This window comes from Ornithodoros turicata, chromosome 6, assembly GCF_037126465.1.
Source record: "Ornithodoros turicata isolate Travis chromosome 6, ASM3712646v1, whole genome shotgun sequence".
Lineage (NCBI taxonomy): Eukaryota > Metazoa > Arthropoda > Arachnida > Ixodida > Argasidae > Ornithodoros > Ornithodoros turicata.
In genome coordinates, this window is record NC_088206.1 from 55,650,348 (window position 1) to 55,665,642 (window position 15,295).

Here is a 15,295-nt window from a genome sequence, read left to right on the forward strand (position 1 = left end):
CGGTTTATACATTGGATTTTCCCCTTTCCCGTCTCCCACTACGTGCTTAGACAAAGTAACAGCCCTCCCCCTCTAAAACGGTGGGTCTGAACCCGCCACTCGAAAGCACCGAGGATGACTTAAGTACTTTCGTGAACGAAATTGTGACCATTGTGAGCTAAGTAATTTGTGATCCGCCTGTAAGGTTGGCTTGGAAAGACTTGGAAAGAACTACTTCTGACCAATTTTTTAGGTTGTTGACAAAGGAAGAAGGAAACGGGAAAACCGTAATGCCGACGTGGGCCTTTGAAAAATCTGAGTTTATCGGATAAATCCGACTTTTTGCAAAAGAACATCAGAGAGTTTATCGGAGTTTGTCGGATAAATCCGAAACATCGGAACCCTATTTATCAGGAAAAGCCCCCGAAAAGTCGGAACCCTAATTATGGGCTAATGGAACTGCCGTGGTATTTTTGTTAATTCCCCGTTAGCGCCGCGAAACAACTGTAGCTATGAGCGGCATACAGACGTGGACAGATGGACAGAAGCCTCCTGGGCCGACTCCAAGGGTAAGTGTGCCGACATACCGTCAGGAAAGTCTGCCGGAAACCCCAGGGAAAACCCCAGACAGCACAGCCGGTGCTGGGATTCGAACCCACGTCACCTCCCAGTCTCGGCGTGGAGGGCGGTCATCCTATAGCCACTATGCCATGGAAGCTGGTATTGCCGTGGTCCGCTTTCTAGGTGACGTCAATGATCTTCTCGTCAAGTATAACGCAGCATGTTTTTGTCTTCGCGAAAGATATCTAAACAGACATACACCAAATGTACTGCGCAAGCACAATGTTTCTCAAAAAGATCGAATTTATGTAACTCGTGCATCTGGTGGTGTAGCTATTGTCACACGAGGGTCTCTCCCAGCCAAACAAGTGCACGTAGTCACGAATGTGGAAGTTGTAGCAGTGAAGATGTGCCTTGATAGAATTGTGACCATCTGCTCAGTTTATCTGCTACCAACAGCAATAGTTACACAAAGGCAGTCGATGTTGGAGTTTTCTGGCGCAAGATGTCGCACTTGCGGAAAGCATTCGCACGGCTGTGTTCAGTGCGTTTTGCCCACACCAACCCCATGCATGCGCAGATGGCGCCTCTTGTTTGTGAACAGTAGAGTGGTCTCCTGGCTCAGTCGCTCCAGCAGGTGGCTCGCATTATACTTCTTTTCTTTTCAGGTTTCCATTCAATCTTGCTGGTGTGATAAATACTGTATATAGCACACAGAACAATGTAGAACATCATAATCTAAACATATCACAAGCACTTTGCGGCTTTTCGAGTCGTGAAACATATGCTTCCCCTTCCGCTAAGGCGATCGGCGTGCAGGCGCAGTCCAACTTCTGCGAACTTTTTTGAATTTTCCTAAGAAGAGTTAGAATTTCGCGAACTTTTGCGACTTCGAACCTCGAAAGGATTCGCTACATCAACGTAGCAGCATGGCAACCCTAGGCGCAGGTGGTTTGTACTGGCGCGTGATACGCTCCGCTCCCCTCCACTAGAGTGTTTTAGCTGACCGTTTTGACGTTCCGCTCCGCTTACGGTGATCCGCTGAGCACGAGCCGAGCGGGGGTAAGAAAATTTGTTTTAGCAGGGCGATGATCCAGTTTTCCGTTTCGCATTGGTAACGGAGCTCTCTGTCTTTGTACACGGGACGTAGTACGTAGAACAAATGCAAGTGATTAGCTAAGCTTTTTCCAGTGATAACAAGGCAGTACTGTTTATTATTACAGTTTTCATTATATTTGAAAATAATTCCATGACTGTTGGTTTCATAATAAACCCGAGAATTAAAAAATGGTCGGTCGATCGGCTTTCCAATATCGAAGACTGGGTCGACTTTGGTACAAGCTTCTTGTAAGCAATGAATTTGCGCTTGAGTTGTCTGTTCCGGGTTCACTTGTGAACTTTTGGAGTGCCCTACAGGATCCTCGTCGATCCGAAAATGCTTCCGGAGCCGCTGCTGAGACGCACCGCTCTCAGCAGCAGCAAAAGACGACGGGGGCAGCGGCAGGTGCTCACCACAGGGCGCGTTAGGTTCGTGCTCCGGGAACATTCCCTCTTTCAGGGGATCACTTAACACCTCCAAAGTGACTTCCGGTGCACGTTCCCGGGTGCACCCTGCGCACCCGTTCTTCGGAGCCGGGGAGCCGGAGAACGCTGGGGAAGAGCGATGCCAGTTCCGGAGCGTGACGCATGTTCCGGTGTACTGCCTTTCGAAGTGGCGCAGCCGTTGGAACACGTTGCAACCGCCCATGCTCTTTGTGTTTCCGGAATCATCGGATGTCGGCGGTAAATAGTTATACGATTATAGAGGACTGCTATGGTCTACTGCTATGTTTACATAAAAGCAGACGACAAAAGAAAGCTCGATAGGCGGCGCGCGCTCAGCGGTTCTGGCGCTCGGCTTCAAGGGTACGTTCCCCTGAAAACCCGGGTTATGGGGCTCGGGAGCCTGCTTAACGCGCCCACTGGCGGCAGCCATCTCGACACCTGGTAGTGCAGACCGTCTCGCGTCTCGCTCCGCTCAGACAGCGCAGCAGTGGAGCGGAAGCCCCGCTCCGCTCAACCCGCTAACAGCCAAATGTGGCGCACATCCGCAGTTGCGTGCTCGCTCGCCCGCTGAGCGGAGCGGGGCTCTGTAACAGTCAGCTAAAACACTCTATTGTCTTGTCTTCCTCCTTACCCGCTTCACTGCCACTACCCAGTGTCGCCATTCTAGCGACTTTGTCGCCAGGTTTACGACTATGAAAACGATAGCTGTTTACCCAGACACAAAGCTGTTGAAAAACATTTGTTGAAAAACATACATTGTTGAAAAAACAACAATGGACAAATCTTAAGTGAGGCAAAAGGAAGAACGAAAACGCACCTGAACTCCAAAGCCGGAGAACGAAGGAACGCTACCTCTCGCACACCACGACTCGGGGGGAGTACTCCTACTCCCCCAGAGTATCCTGGGTGCGCCGAGGCACACATTCGTGTGCACATTCGTGTGTACACATTCATGTGCACGATATGAGAGGTGAAAATATAGATTGTTTGAACGTTTAAAGTGGTTGCGACAGGACATCCCAAGTTATTCCAAATAAGCGTAAGACACGGTTCTTTGCATCGATGTGGACCTGCATTTCACAGTGAAGAGGGGTAACAGAAGTGCCCGGAGAAAATGGGCACCGCGAATACCGAAACTCATGCGGGTCTAGCATCACAGTCCTTGGCACCGCCAGCGGGCGCGTTAAGTACGGCTCTTGCACTCCAGAAGGAGTGATCCCACAAGGAGCCTCTGCTTGACGCTGCAAATCTCGCTCGCCTGCATGGCGAGGATACACACTTCCGCTCCCAGCTATTTCCGCTTTGGGGTTTTGACAGACACTACTAAATTGGGTTTGTTAAAGGCAGAGTCGTTGCGTTCTGCAATGTCACTCACACCAGCGCTAACGCAGGCGACCAGCGATTGTAATTAAGTTACCCGACGTGGATCGATCACTCATGCTTGTAGCGCAGCCGAAAAGACATGGACGAAGAAAAGGTCTCTACCAACACAACTGCGTACTCACAAATAAACAGCTTTAATGATCATATACCAACTATCCTACTTTTATCCTTTCGTGAATCGATCAACTGATTCTTCATTCATTCTTTTGAGCATCGTTCATAGTTGTAAATATGTGCAGGTCGGCATCGATGCGGCAAACCAAGTCCCGTCTAAGCTGGCGGAACTACGTCACTTCGCTTCCGTCCCCGTCTCTCTTTTTTTACTTAAACATACTATTAAACATATCCCCCCCCCCCCCGTTACGATCACCGGAAGTGCACTTGGCCGTTTAGTGGATGGAGTCATGACTCTTTTGACTCAGGAGTCGCCACTTAACACGCCCAGTGAGGCAGCGCACGAGATGTCACGTGCATACGGCTCCCAATGGGAATGGACGCAACTCTGAGGTCTGTGGCGTCTACACTTTGCTCGGGAGTGTGTTGGAGAGCTTGTATCTCGCTGTGTACGACATGTAGAAGAAGCAGAAGAAGACACATCTACGAAAGTGTCCCAACTCATTCGATAACGATTACATAAGGGTGTCACGACCAGTGAGGCACGTCAATGGTATCGGGTAGGTTACCGCACCGCCGTGGTGAAACACGTATACTAGTAGTCTCGAGAAATAGCAACGGAAATAGTAATTTAATAACTGTTTTTGAATGGTGGCACCGTGCGGCGCTAGTTTGCAGCCAAACTCGATGCGCATCCGTATGGCGCGACGTCTTCATTCCGGTTTCCACTGGATTCGATGCGCTTCTCGCTTCTGTCGCATTCATGTAAACGCGGTTCATGTTGTTTCTCACGCTGTCGCTCGCAATAAAGAGAATAAAGATCACACATATCGTTCCGTAACATAGCCATTACCGGCCATTACCGGCCGAACCTTTTCGTTCGAAATCAAGGAACCGGTATGCATTTCCGTTCCCGATCCAGTCACCAGCTCCAGTTTCGGGAACCTTTTGTTTCCATTACCGTTACCTTGAATAAAGCCTAGTAGAGTGCAATGCAATGCAATAAAAAACAAACAAAAACGACCCTGATCATAGTGGACATACACGCAGGTACACACTTATGACACGAGCACAAAGCGTGAATTTGAATTTTTCAATTTAAATGCTTCAAAGATGTATTTCTATCCACCTGTGTCAAACTTTTGTTGACAGAGACGCTCCTCGAGTAAAAATACCAGGATATGTGAAAGAAACGGTTTCCTTTATTACATGATTGTCATATACTATTCAGGTGTTCCTTCCGTTATCTATCGAAGAAGTCCGTCAGTACAAGAAAAGTTGTAGCTTTACCATGGACTTCGTGGAACACGCGCCTTTTAATTCAGACAACTGTAGAACGGAAATCGATGACTCCATTCAAGGTGTATCATTTGCGCCATACTTATTGTTAGGATGGATACGACCACGACGAAGTGCAGAGTCGGACAGTGTCTCTTTGAAGGAAACTGATCGCCTGCTTACTGTGCGACAGTTAGGCAAACTTCGTTTATGGTCCACTGAGTGTGGAGGGCACGACACAGCCTTGGCGCTATTGCTTAATGTCTGTACCGCCTCCATGGGACTCAGTGTCACGATGCTGGACACAGAAAAATATTCCGTGTGATCTTCAGGTGAACACAGTCCGGAAGACAGGAGTTGTCCATGTAACGCTGAATCTGATTCCTGTTGCCGATGGAGGTTGTAGGGCACAGTCTTGGAGACACCAGAGTCGCTGAGTGAGACCCTGGCATCCTGCGAAGTAGAAGCAACGGGTGTGGAAACCAACTCAGTGGGGAACGACACCCTCCGGACTCTCTTTTGTTCTGATGATCTTTTCTGCGTTTCAGACTTGGCTGCACTGCTTTGCGTCAGTAAGACGGCATTATACAAGGATTCGAAAGATGTGTCTTCTAAAACCGCAGCACGTCTTCTAGCTGCGATGGCAGAACCGCTCCGTGAGGTTTGGAATCGAGTGTGAGGGACTGAAATTGGTATAGCTGCTGCCGTTCCGCCGCCGCCCATTCCAGCGGGGACTGACAGCAGTGTCGCTGCGGACTCCGAGCTTCGTTCGGTGGGGACGTTGTGAAAGGAAGAACGTATCACTGGACCAATGTCTGTTTTTGCCGGAGTGACAGGTGACCCTGCTGTTAGCGACCTAACACGACCTCTTCCGTGCAGAGCAGAAGGTTCTGTTCTCGTCACACTCGGGCTGTTCTGAGCCAGCAAGCAATCTGTCGGATTTAAGTAACTAAAATGTGTTTGAGAATCTTCAAGACCTCGTTGTCCCCGATGTAATTCCATAATAGCTCTTAAAACTGGGTGCTGTCGCAGAACCAGATCTTGCAACTTCAGTGGCTTAATGGTGTCTCGCACATCGTGCATTGCGATGCGGAAATGTGGCATGTAGAAGTTGGGCGTCGAATCTAAAGGTCGCATCTTGTGTAGGATGTACAGTGTTTCGTCGAGTATACTTGGGGGCTGCACCGGCGACAGATTTCGGCGTTCTCGGTAGTAATGCCGGTTACCCAGTGCCAAGAGTTCCATAAATGGCGCATGAAACGCTTTTCCAGAAACGCGTCCTAAAGTCTGTCCCTGCTGGTGCCTGATACAGTGACCGGAAGTAGTTTCCCGTGTTTGAGTACGGACACTGCTGATGCCGCCATTGACTAAAATGCGTCGTTCTTCATTACTGGTTGAAGCATCGACTTTTCCAACCATGTTGTCTGACTCGCGCAGCCCATCATCATTTTTTCTTTCCTTGTGCTCGGCTGAACGCCCTGCGTCTGAAGACATTGGAGAATGAGACTTGCCGAGCTCGATATCGGGACCTAAGTCAGATTCAGAACGCGACGACATGATCGACACTGTTACCAAGTTTGAAGGATCGTCTTCATCTACATCACAGGAAGATTGCTCTGAAGAGACCCTCATTTCTTCCTTGGAACTTCCTTCCATTATTTCTTTATTGCTTGCCTCCCTGACGCTGCTCTCGCACACAATGAACGAAGGGAGAGCTCTAATCGCTATTGGCCTCAATGTCATGGCAGCCCTGGTCTCCAATAGTGCCTCATGGAGGTTGGTAGGTTCTGCTTCATTAATTCGTTGCTTGCGGATTGCAATTTCATTAGAAAGTAACGTAGTAGCTGGACACAGTGCGCCGTTTTGGCACTGCGGGCTTGGAGAGAGTTCTGTTGTGGATCGTCGCGCTCTCCGACTCGGTGTGCCGCGCCATTCCTCGGAAGCAATATCTGGAGCAGAATATCGTTCAAATCCAGCATTATCAGAAGCGCTAAGACGGCAGGACGATATCTCTTCCGTCGATGCCCGGTTGATACCTAATGAGACCAATTCGAAACCAGATGACATGAGCTCAGGTAGTGTTGTATAGCTATCTCCCAAGACAGGCCGATCTTCCGGTGAGAACACATCTTGTGGCAGGCATGAAGGAATCGAGATGGTATCTATTAAATGTTTATTGGGGTCTGCCATTTTTGTCGTCAAGTTTGGACTGCTAGATTCTGACTTATTATGCGGGGTTAGGTTTACGTGTCCGGTGTCTGAGGGCTGCAAAATCTGTTCCCTTACCGGACACGCACCTGTAAGAGTCGGGTGACTGTCGTCAACATTTCTTGGTGGAAGGAACGACAGTTCACTAATTCTTCTCCTGCCCCATTTAGTCATGATTAATTGAAGTTGTTCCTTTAGTTTCTGTTCCGTGCGCCCTGGTTCACATTGGCTACCATGCAGCGCTTCAGTTTCCATTTCTTCACCTCCTGACGTATTGGTTACACCATGCTCTTTACCTGTTTTTCCTAACACTGCACTTTGTCCACCAATTGTGTCTGATTGACCAGAAGCAACATCCACAGAGTTCGCATGGCAACAAGTACCAGGAGGAAATGTCCAGGACACTGATATGTCGGAGGGCTTTGAAAGATAGGAGTTTATGCCTGAAGATTCTCCGTAAGACGATTTTGTATTCGGAGCTGTTCCAAATGGAGTTGTGCTTGCGTAATACTTCAAGTCGCGGTATGTGACGATCATAGACGACATTTTTTGTGATGTTGACCTGTCCGTTGGTGCAAATTCCTCGGATACTACAACGGTATCACCAGGTTCCTGAGGAGGAGGCGTTTGGATTGTCATGTCTGTTGCACGCGAAGTTGCTTTGTTGTGTCTAATTGATCCCGAGAAGACGTCAGGATCTTTCGTTGAAGATTCTATGCTTTCACGCTCGTGGTTTTCACACGAGTCTTCCAGTGCAGCCCCTTGTGACGCAAATGCAGTTTTCCCAGCTGCTATAACCGACTTTATGGGTTCCACATTCACCAGGATATCTCGTGCAAGGAGGAGGTCCTTCAATTCTTTGGGATATGAGATATGCCTCGAGGATGGCAGCTTCGATGTTGGGGGCTCATCTTGATTGGGGTTTCTTCCTCTGTTTATCTTCCTGTGACTGGTACGTCGCCGTTTGTACCTTAGTGACGATCCGGGGTCGTCGACCGAACGCGCAAGGGGTGTAGTCGGCCTTTGATGAATAGGGGCGATACAGGTTTTCTTGTCGAGCATCGTTGAGCAGTCGTCAAAAACAAAGTTACTATTTGCTTCGTTGTTAGCCCGGGTTTCTGTAGAATACCGGATGTACCGTGGCGGATGCTTAGGAATTCTGGCGTAACCCCAAGAGGCATGTTCCCCGTACTTTTGGTAATAACGCTGTCGAGGGTCAATGCTACTCTGAAAGGCAGAAGAAGTGCGGGGGCGGTGTTGGGTGAAAGATACGGACGAGCCAGTATCTGGACGCCAATCCAAGAAGTCTGTTGAAGCATCCACAGTGTCCCTAGGCCCGGCACAGGATTCCTTCTCCTTGGTTGCACGTGATAGCCTGCAAGTACGAAAGGTTATCGATTCTGGGTAAGAATTTGCTAATTCAATTGTCTTCAGTTATAGGCGAGGTATATGACAAACAGAGGAATACGTTTTCCCAGCAAATTGTGATTAATTGTGTACACACCTCCGAGAATGATATCCTGCAAATCTACTGGATATGGGATGTTTCATTCTCAAAAAGCCTTATGCGCTCACTCCGAATTCTTTTCCTTGTTCTCTTTTGTTACTGTTCTTTCACCTTATTAGACATTGGGGGATGTGCGTTAAACTTGTAGTCTTTCTAGCCGCGTTTACATCAATGTAACAGGCGTATCGACTCGACTTGTCGCATTGAATACGCTCCTGTAAACGGCCAATTCGCTAGGATAGCGCATCGAATTCAATCCGCCTGACAGACGTGGCTCAAGACGGTCGATGCGCATTGAAGATATGCATGTAAACAGAAAATGTACATCGAAACCAGAAGGAGGATTATGGGAAGACGTTTGCTGCGAGTTCACGTGGATGCGGGGTAGATTTCGTGTGCGAAAAAGAAGATATTGTGAAATGAGAGCAGATATGGTAGGTATGGTATGGCAGTGCAGAGCTCGAAATTTTTGATGTGACAACGCGGGCGCAAGGTTCGAGCCGAATTCGATGCGCATCCACGTAAACGGTGGCGCATAGTGTTCACTTTGGTTTCAGCTCTAGTCGATGCGCTTCTGTCGCATTCGTATGAACGCGGCTTCTGTCATATATCGGAAGCACAGTGACAGTTCCACTGAAGGGGACTCACGCCCCATCCACAAACATCTAGAACTCAGCTCTCACCTGTAATTTCACTATCCACAAGTGTGTTTAGACAGTAATGAACGCACTCACGATCATGTTCCCATATTCCACCAAAGTACGGTTGTAGTCGTACGATTCGTTAGTTTTTGCCAGAGCCAGCCCACATTTGAACACTGGGGACACCAGTCGACTTCCAGTGTGGCCTCCAAATCTACCTTATTCCATCTCAGATTCTTTTTAGCTCTGGTATCTTTCTCAGATCTCAGTGGAAAGTTGCACTAGGCATACCGTCTATATGAGTAAGCTGCTCCGATGACCAGCAATGTTAGAAGAAGTACCAGTGTTGGCAGGGTGCCGAAAAGAGCGCTTGCCCGAGATGGTTTGCCTGCAACATAAAGGGGCTCGTCAATAAAGTGTGCATTTACAACCTCGTGATCTATGCCTTTTATGATTCTGATTTAGATAATTTGGAATCGTAAAAGGCGGATCGGAAGTCCGAAAATATGACTAAGTTAGTGATTAAATATGACGCGGAAGAAGAACAGTCTCTATTCGAAATATCGGCACGTGGCTCCCTTTCCTAACTCTCGTCCTGAAGCACTTCCCTTGGTAAGTTGAACGAATGCTGCAGTATAGGCGACGATGACGGCACCTAAAGCGTATGTGCACCTGCCAAACCGCCCATTCAAAGGTCCAAACCTGTTCCACCTGTTCCTGTAGCCTTTTTTACATATACATAACTGCAAGTTATAGACTCAGAAGATACCCGAAGCTGCGCTCTTGAACTGGCTGGTTCGTTCGACAGCAAACGATGGGAGACGCAGGGAAGTTTCCGCTGGCTAAGTTGATCGGACGGAAATAATCGAGCCTGAAAGTAAGATGATGATGATCCTGATTCGGGAAGAAACATGGTCGTTCGTTGCGGATATGCGGTACCGGAAAACCCTTCCGCGTCTTGGACAGCAGGAGGTCGCAAAGCACAGAGCACTATTTGTCTGAGTATTGACGACAGTCAAATACTTCATATCTGCAACTCTGCAACGGCAAGACAGATGCGGGAAGAGCCCCGAAAGGTGCACGAACGAGCCAATCCCAGCAATTAGCTCTGCCTACTGACTGTGGAACCCGTATTAGTCAAAGTTGGCATATGACCGATGATATGGAGTACAGGGCTACATCAGGCGCGCTTTGGGATTGGTCGAGCGCTTAGGAGGGATAGGGCAAGAAATAACAAGCTTTCAGGCCGGTACTAGCTTCACATCAGTGGGCTGTCAGAAAGTTGCACTCATCACAACCCTTGATGCACGCACAGATGATGACCTCACGTTGGAGTACGTGAAAGAAAAGCTTGTGGACGAGCATCAAAGAAAGCAGGAGATGACATCTGCAACGCGCAGCCCAGAGTCAGCGCTTCAGACGCAAGGCTGAGATGATGCAAAGGGTGTGACTGGCACACGAGTGTGCTACTTCTGTAAGAAGTCCGCATGGTCACCTGAGGACCTTGGAACTCTTGTGGAACTCCTTGCTGTGGAACTCGAACCTCAGAGGCCAAAGGGACGACAACGCAGGGGACGGCACGCAGACGCCAAAGGGAATGTCAGACCCATGGACGCTACCTTACCAGAAACTCGCTGCGGACCATGACGCACCGCTTAGCAACGAACTTTACCGTGAGGCAATTGGGGAGCTACTCTATTTGAGTACGGCAATACGTCCAGACATTGCTTGTGCTGTGGGGATATATACTCTGTCGTCGTGTCAGCAACCCGTATCAGCGTGATTAGAGCACTGCCAAGAGGCTGATTCGGTACCTGAAATTTACTAGGGGTCTGAAGCTGAAACTGTCCTCAGACCCAAGCTTGAAGTTGGCTAGCTACGTGGATGCGGACTGGGCGGCAGACTTTACGGATTGCAAGTAACCAGCGGCTACTTCATCCAGCTGGGAGGCAGCCCAGTCTCCTGCTCTACTAGGAAGCAGCTGTCTCTGGCCCTGCAGTGCAGAGGCGTAGCGAGGGAGAGGCTTAGGAGGCTTGAGCGCCCTCACCCCTAAATGTAGGTCACCTTGCATGCATGGTGCCATTACTTCACGGTGGCTCAGGTTGATTCGCTGAAGCGCTCAATAAATGGGATCACCACTGGCTGGCGGTCACTATTTTGCACCGTAAATATGGAACAAAGAAAGATAGACAGTGAGAAAATACGAAAAATACGTGCGGGTGTACGTTGATCAGGGGCACACGGGATGCAAGAGCACGGGAAACACATATTTAATCTGTAGGGGCTCATTCCGTGACAATATCTTGTTATCTCTCTGATAATTTCGGTATAGCATTGGTGATGTCAATCGCTTAGGTCAAGCATGGCCCTGCACTTGGCTTTCCGTCCTTGCTGGGTAATCTTCAATGTCTTTCCTCACGACGTCCTTTCGGGGTCGCTCCCCAGTTGCCGGTGTCGTCCTTTCTGATTTTGGCGCAGCTAGCTCATACACATTCATTGTCCTATATGAGAAAGTTTCCGAGCGGCAGTTTCACTGCCCCTCCCAGCTCGCCACTTCTCAAGCCATATCATACAAACGGTGGCGGGTTCAGTGAAAGCAAGAACGCGGTGAACGAAAGAAATAGGGCAATAAAACATGTGTGCCGCACGTGGCTCCCTTTCCTAACTTTTTGGATTGTCACAGAAGCAAAGGCTCGAAAGTAAACAAGAAAAAGGAATACACAAGAGGTGAAGAGAGAGAGTGAATGCAACGAGAACTGGTCGCCTACGTACACTGCACTGCACAGTTTAAAAGTAGGATGTCAACAGGGCAGCTATGCTCAAAGGACAGTAAACAATAAAACACTTCCTGCCCTTCGAATGCAACGATCTTTTGCGCCACAAACGACACGTGACGTCCTTGTTCAATGAGTGCAGTTATGAACAACGAATCAGAAAAGCAGCGGAGCTCTTATCCTCAGGAGTAGCCGTAGGCGGCATCCCGTTTTCGTAAAGCGACATACAGTCAACGCTCGATCTAGGAGCTCTTCGTTTTACCAATTATATCTATTTATAAACGGTTTCTCCAGGAATGCTAACCGCTCTTAAATGAAAGGCCGACGGTGCTTCTTGTAAAAGCTTATGACCATAACTTCTCTTACTATCACCTTCGTAAGGTAGCGTGCTCTCCAATGCGTATATATGTCTTGCAACAGATACAAGAAAATTCGTTAATGAACAGTACGCAGAGCGTCATGCACTGGTCAACACCTCCTAGATAGTAGAAGGCCTGCGCCCTACGTCACACAGGGAGGCCTGCTGTTACAACTGTTGCTGCTATGACGTCAACGAAAGAGCGAACTAGAGACAAGCTTGAGGCAGCTGGCAAAGCTCACGGAGGCCTCAGTGTGTGACATAGGGAGCAGGATTTCTACCATCTAGGAGGTGTTACACTTGTCTACCAGCTTTCTTTTTCTGTGTGTGTGTGTGCCCCCTCCGCACCGCCCCCACCCCCTCCATACAGGTCCCAGCCCTCCAGGAAAAAAATTTCTGGCTACGCCTGTGCTGCTGTGGCATCTACATGCAGTGGTGTACTACTACGTCTCAGCAGCGCAAACCGTATATGGTTTATCAGGGCTTGTACATCCACCATTATGGTGACTCGCAGGGAAGCGCGAGAGTCGTTAACGGGTCGTTATTGCCTCTTCCTCCCAACCAAGTGATTGGTGAAATAAAGATTTATATTACAGTTGCGCTGCGTGAATATTACTTGTACAATATCGGTGTAACTTTCATATTTTCAACGTTGATGATCTTTTAGATAGCGTGGCATCAGCATAGCATTCCATCAGCGAATGCATGGAACATGTTACTCATTCGTAGACATGTCTCTGTGCACACACACCTACGTCGTCAAAGTAGAGTACCTGAAGGAGATTAAATACTCCTTACGTGAAAGGCACTTCTGGTTATCAGCAAGCACGAAAGGCTGAGGGCAGTAGCATAGGAAGTCAACGCATTGCATGTTCTTATCGTGATGAGCGCATTCCAAGTCGCTCACACAGGATTCGTACAAGTGCTTTCCTGGAAAGATGCAAATTAGCCTTAAACAAAAACGCACGCAGTGCAACGGGACAGCTTTCGTAGAAGCAGCAGCTCACCTCGAACGCACTTAGCGACTCCATCGGTGTCCCTTATGAAAATCGGTGTTCCCCGGGCGCAGTCGCACCTCGATGGAAGTGCGGCCCTTCTCGCAATGCATGCCAACCCTAAGCCGGATGCACACTCCTCGTCGCTCTTGCACGTAATTCCGTATCCGAATTTTCCGCTATCAGGGTTAACGTTCACTGCAAGAATTGAGACATCATATGACCCTATGTGCCCCCAGTAACCGTAAGAGCACTTCCATAACGAACATGCTCTTCGGCGGGGATGCCACGATATTCCACCGTTAAGAATCGACCGTGTAAAATCCCAGATTTCTCAATTAAAGCTTTAATGTGAAGAATGGCGGAATGATAGCGTTGAATAATACATATTACTGACAAACCTCACAGTATTGCGTGATTTTGACCTCAGCAGAAGTCATTGTCGTGAATAAAAACCAGGTTTTTGGCGACCGTTAGGCTTAGCATTGCGGTCACATCAGAGCCGCAAAAATTATTAGATTTTGGTTAGGTTAGGTTAGTTTTCAGAGGTTAGGTTAGTTTAGGCGTTTTTTGACAGTTCACCACGCCGTTGGGGGGCTCCCCACAGTTGGGCACGCACGCAGCTCTACGCTAGCGCCCTTTAGGATTTTCAGCATATGGGATTCTAAACGGTGGATTCTTAACGGTGGCAATTCGGGATACCCCCTCTTCGGCAACGGCCACTCAATATTACGTATCAGTGGCCTCATGGAATCTACCTTTATTTCCTCCGAGGGGGTATTCAGGTTTTGTTGTACTCGTAGTATAATTTGATAAATCAGTTAGGTCCTGGTACGTATCAGTGTCTTCTGGTCTGCAAGAGTGATGAACAGAGTTAATGGCCGACGAGCATAGGACTACTACAGCTTCGTTATATTCCAAAACAAACCCTTACCTGAAATCTGGAAACTGCCTCGCGATGCATAACGTCAGCAAGCAGAGGAACCCTATAGAGATACGCATCATACTTGTTTCAGAGGGTTGGGGGTGTAGCGCAGAGCAGTTTGGCAGGCCAAGGCAGTGAGCACGGCGTACAGAAGTCAGCGTTCTTCTTCTTCTTGATGAAAGGCTGTTCCACAGGGTAATAACGGCCCGTTCACGTTGCTCCTCGAGCGGAATGGCACGTAGTGAAGCCACCATAGCAACCATTTTGCTTTTTCTTCTTCTTCTTCTTCTACCAATGAGATAATGGCCGTGAACCACTAAGGGAGCTTGGCCAGGACAAAGGGGGCGACAGATGTTTGTCTATGTTTGTGCAGTAATGATAGGGACTAAGGCCAGGTCAGATCCAAGTAACTTATGACATATATGACGTGTGATGACTAATACAGGAACTGGATATGCACATATGTAGGAATATGCGTATGGCGACTATACACGGCCAAAAGGATGACTGTATGAATGTGTGTGTACGTGAAAGTGTGTGAGAGTAGGAAGGAAGTGCCTAGAAGCGGTTGGAGAGCACGATGTAGGAAGCAAGACCCGCTACCACAGCCCTATGACAGAGCGCAGTGTGTGATGCTCCGAGAGACAGCACTGACGCCAATGAGAGTGGGGCTCCTAACAAGCGTAAGGGTGTCCAGATATACCTGCGACGTAATTGGCCGAACTGAGAGCAGGTTAGCAAAAAGTGTTCCCGGTGCCGGCTGTGCTGTCTGGGGTTTTTCCTGGGTTTTCCTCAGACGCTTTCAGACACATGTCGGCACAGTTCCCTTAGAAGTCGGCCCAGGACGCACTTTCCCCCAGGGCGTCAGTCGTGACGTTGCCCACCTACGTGAGGCCGACAACGGCAAGCCCTTTCACCACCCACCACCACCACCAGTGTTCTTCTTCTTCTTATTCTTCGTCCAATGAGATGATGGCCGTGAGCCACTAAGCCAAAGACATACTCGATGCCTCCTCTCCATCCTTCA

The 15,295-nt window shown here is 48.7% G+C and overlaps 1 protein-coding gene across 1 annotated transcript; it reads right to left on the reverse strand.

The window, feature by feature from the left end:
- Positions 1-4,764: 4,764 nt before the first annotated feature.
- Positions 4,765-14,506, reverse strand: LOC135398077 (uncharacterized). Its single transcript, XM_064629511.1, has 6 exons — positions 14,278-14,506; positions 14,102-14,196; positions 13,356-13,541; positions 13,147-13,278; positions 9,508-9,604; positions 4,765-8,443 (listed from the first exon to the last, which is right to left on the reverse strand). The coding sequence occupies exons 1-6, from the start codon at positions 14,346-14,348 to the stop codon at positions 4,939-4,941; spliced, it is 4,086 nt and encodes a 1,361-aa protein (XP_064485581.1). The 5' UTR covers positions 14,349-14,506; the 3' UTR covers positions 4,765-4,938.
- Between the last annotated feature and the right edge of the window lie 789 nt (positions 14,507-15,295).

What these genes read in the sequence shown, in the direction of transcription:
- LOC135398077 (XM_064629511.1), bottom strand. Translation starts at nt 14,348, where the DNA reads ATGATGCGTATCTCTATAGGGTTCCTCTGCTTGCTGACGTTATGCATC. An exon ending in CCCCCTCGGAGGAAATAAAG is followed by an intron (nt 13,542 to 14,101) that starts GTAGATTCCATG and finishes CAATTCTTGCAG; the next exon opens with TGAACGTTAACCCTGATAGC. An exon ending in AGTCGCTAAGTGCGTTCGAG is followed by an intron (nt 13,279 to 13,355) that starts GTGAGCTGCTGC and finishes GCATCTTTCCAG; the next exon opens with GAAAGCACTTGTACGAATCC.